Consider the following 2,783-nt stretch of genomic DNA (forward strand, 5'->3'; position numbering starts at 1 on the left):
GGGATGGTAATGGATACAGAAATAATGTGTCCCGCTTTTCTTCCCAGGCTAATTGTTCTTGTGGAAAAATGATTGGTGGTCCATGTGTCACAGAAATGGTTTGTAAACTCTGTTAGTTCAAACTCTGCTGATCATTTAGTCATTTTCTGTCCCTGTATGAATATCAATGTAACTGACTGTCTTTCACATTCATAAACTGTGAAGACATTGTGCTGCTTCAGTGATTAACTTGTTGTGCGATGTATCACATATGAAAGTAATGTAAATTAAAAAAGTAAAACAATTTTGTTTTTTTGTTAGTTAAAATATTCTTAGCTCCAGTGTTTGCTTTAAATGTAGCAACAAATTCTTTTAGTTTGAACCGTTTCTACTTTATTTCACCTGCAAGTTGAAGACGTGTGTCTCCATCTGCTGGTGGTGCTCTCACATTGTACACACAGCTCTTCGGTCTTATTATCGACAACAAAGAAACAGCTGTTGTTTTATACAATGTAAATGATCTGATAAATAAAAAAGTGAGTATACTTTTAATATATGCAATGCTTTACATATCTGAGTAACTGAAGTGAGAACATTGCATTTTCATTTGTGTTAATTGGACAAAAGAAAGTTACTGAATTTGCCAGTTTATTAAGTACACCTTTGTCAGTATAAAAGTAAAGCAAATCAATCTGCATTCTATTGGTTTTAATTAGTTTGAATATTGAAAACTGAAAAGACTGAGAGACCAGGCTGCAAAATACTACGGGTCTTATATAAGGACACAAAAACTGATAAGATTTTGTCTCATTAGATAAGAGCAGGCTCATTGTTTTACAGTAACTTGGAGGCAGATACAGGGAACTATTGTTCTGCCATAAAGGTTTATAATCTACAGGCAGGGCGCTCAGTTTCCAACAATCTGATAAATACATTTGTTCAGTGCTGACAGGAATCCTGCCTCTAACATCAAAGCCTTTAAATAATCACCAGGTATTGTGACCTTACATTAAAAATGTTTTTCCTCTTTGTTCTACATGATAGAAAATAAGGGCAGCTGAAAGCCAGTGAATGAATGTCATCCATAAGCTACATTATGGTAAATTAACAGTATTTTAATGTCAGCACAACAATGGAAAAATTGCTCTGTGGATTTCGTAATTCCATGTAAGTCCATGTCTTTTCTACCCTAGCACAAAAGTGTGTTTGCCCATCAAACTCTGATCATTTTTTCTAACACGTCCATATTTCTGCAGTTAAACTTGCCTGACTCTGCCTGTTCGCTATTTGTTTTAGCAGTGCAAAGTGCAAACTAACTTCCAGATGATCCAAACTTTTGTACGGTGCTACTGGATTTATAAATAACTGAGAGACCAGGCTAGAAAACACTTCTGTTCATTGAGCTGGAGTCAAACAAAGAGCAGCAGAGATTCTTTCAGGACTGAATGAGATTCAACAAGTCAGATCAGGAGATCCAGATTTAAATAAACATCTAAAAACACCGGCCGATCCATAAGCTGTTCTGTGTGAAAGAGGAAAGAAAACCAGCAAAGAAGACCTGTATGAAGTGTGAGAACTCCAGTATCCTCTTTGTTTCATTTAATGATGATGCTTATTTTGGAGCTAAATGAAGATGTGGTTCTGTACAAACATATGAAGTGAGAAAATGTGAATATTAAATAGCTCCTAAAATCAATCTTGTGCTAATTATAACTGGCTTATTGCTGCCTGGATTTTATAGATTGCTTATTCAGTGTTTTAACATTTTGAGTGTTTCCTGTCAATCTTGGAGGAAATTAAACTGAATTGCAAACATTATAAAACAGCTGCAGTCACATTTGTCTGACTCCACCCCTTCAGTGTGGAGTTTTCAGGGAATTGAAAGTGTGGTGCAGCACTCCTGAGCAGACTAAACAGGTTGATCAGAAGCTGGCAAGAAAAGAACAAAACTCAGGGGTTCATCAAATTCCAAATTTTTTCTAAAAAAGAGTTGACAAGGACTTTGTTCAACACTGAATTATACTCAACAAATCTAAGGAGGACCTCCTGCTGGAAAACATGTCTGACAGCATACAAACAAAAAGGAGAAGAACAGATCCACAAACTGTCCTCTGTGACATGTGTGCAGAGGACAGGAAACCAGCAAAGAAGACGTGCATGAAGTGTGAGATCTCTATGTGTGTCCAGCACCTCCAGGCCCACCTGACCACACCTGTGTTACTGCAGACTCATCCTCTGACTGAACCCATGGCTTTATGTGGGAACACCAAATGTTCTCAGCACGGCAAGCTCCTGGAGTACTACTGCTTGGACGACATGACCTGTGTTTGTGTTTCCTGCGCCATTGAGGACCAGCACCGCCTACACAATATGAAGACCTTCTCCACAGCCCACAAAGAGCTCCTGGAGAAGCTGAAAGCTGAGCAGCTGATCTTACAGGAGAAAACAGACGATGAGAATGTGAGTCTGGAAAAGTGGGAGAAGAGTGAAAGAGGGAAGCTGGGTCGCTGCAGTGTGCGTCTGATTGAGGCTGTGACTAAGCTGCGTGACATCTCTCTGACCAGCGTCCAGAGCTCGGTCTCTGCTCGTATGGTGTCCCTGAAAACCAGCAAGAGCAGCCTGGAAGCAGCACAGAAGGAGAAGGACACCTTCAGATTCCTGCAGATGTATTCTCAGGTGCATCAGGATGTGGAGGAGGCCAAAGCTGAGGATCTGAGTAAAGGGCTGGAGCCGGGCAGCCATCGGGACAAACTGGTTGAGGAGATGAGACAGAATGGGGAGAAGATGGTGAAGCAAGCGTCTCA

The 2,783-nt window shown here is 40.1% G+C and overlaps 1 protein-coding gene across 2 annotated transcripts in view; it reads left to right on the plus strand.

Annotated features, from left to right (window-relative positions):
* Positions 1 to 2,783, plus strand: part of si:dkey-183c6.9 (tripartite motif-containing protein 16) — a 14,893-nt gene that overhangs the window by 7,869 nt on the left and 4,241 nt on the right. Inside the window, exon 2 of one of the 2 annotated variants that reach the window (XM_042215136.1) lies at positions 2,149 to 2,733. In XM_042215136.1, the coding sequence (XP_042071070.1) occupies positions 2,149 to 2,733 (585 nt within the window). Of the gene's footprint in view, positions 1 to 1,093; positions 2,734 to 2,783 lie in introns of those variants that run through there. The other variant, XM_042215135.1, reaches the window with a different exon arrangement.

The sequence above is a fragment of the Haplochromis burtoni genome, unplaced genomic scaffold (genome assembly GCF_018398535.1).
Source record: "Haplochromis burtoni strain Fernald_Lab_line unplaced genomic scaffold, NCSU_Asbu1 Contig_663, whole genome shotgun sequence".
Classification (NCBI taxonomy): domain Eukaryota; kingdom Metazoa; phylum Chordata; class Actinopteri; order Cichliformes; family Cichlidae; genus Haplochromis; species Haplochromis burtoni.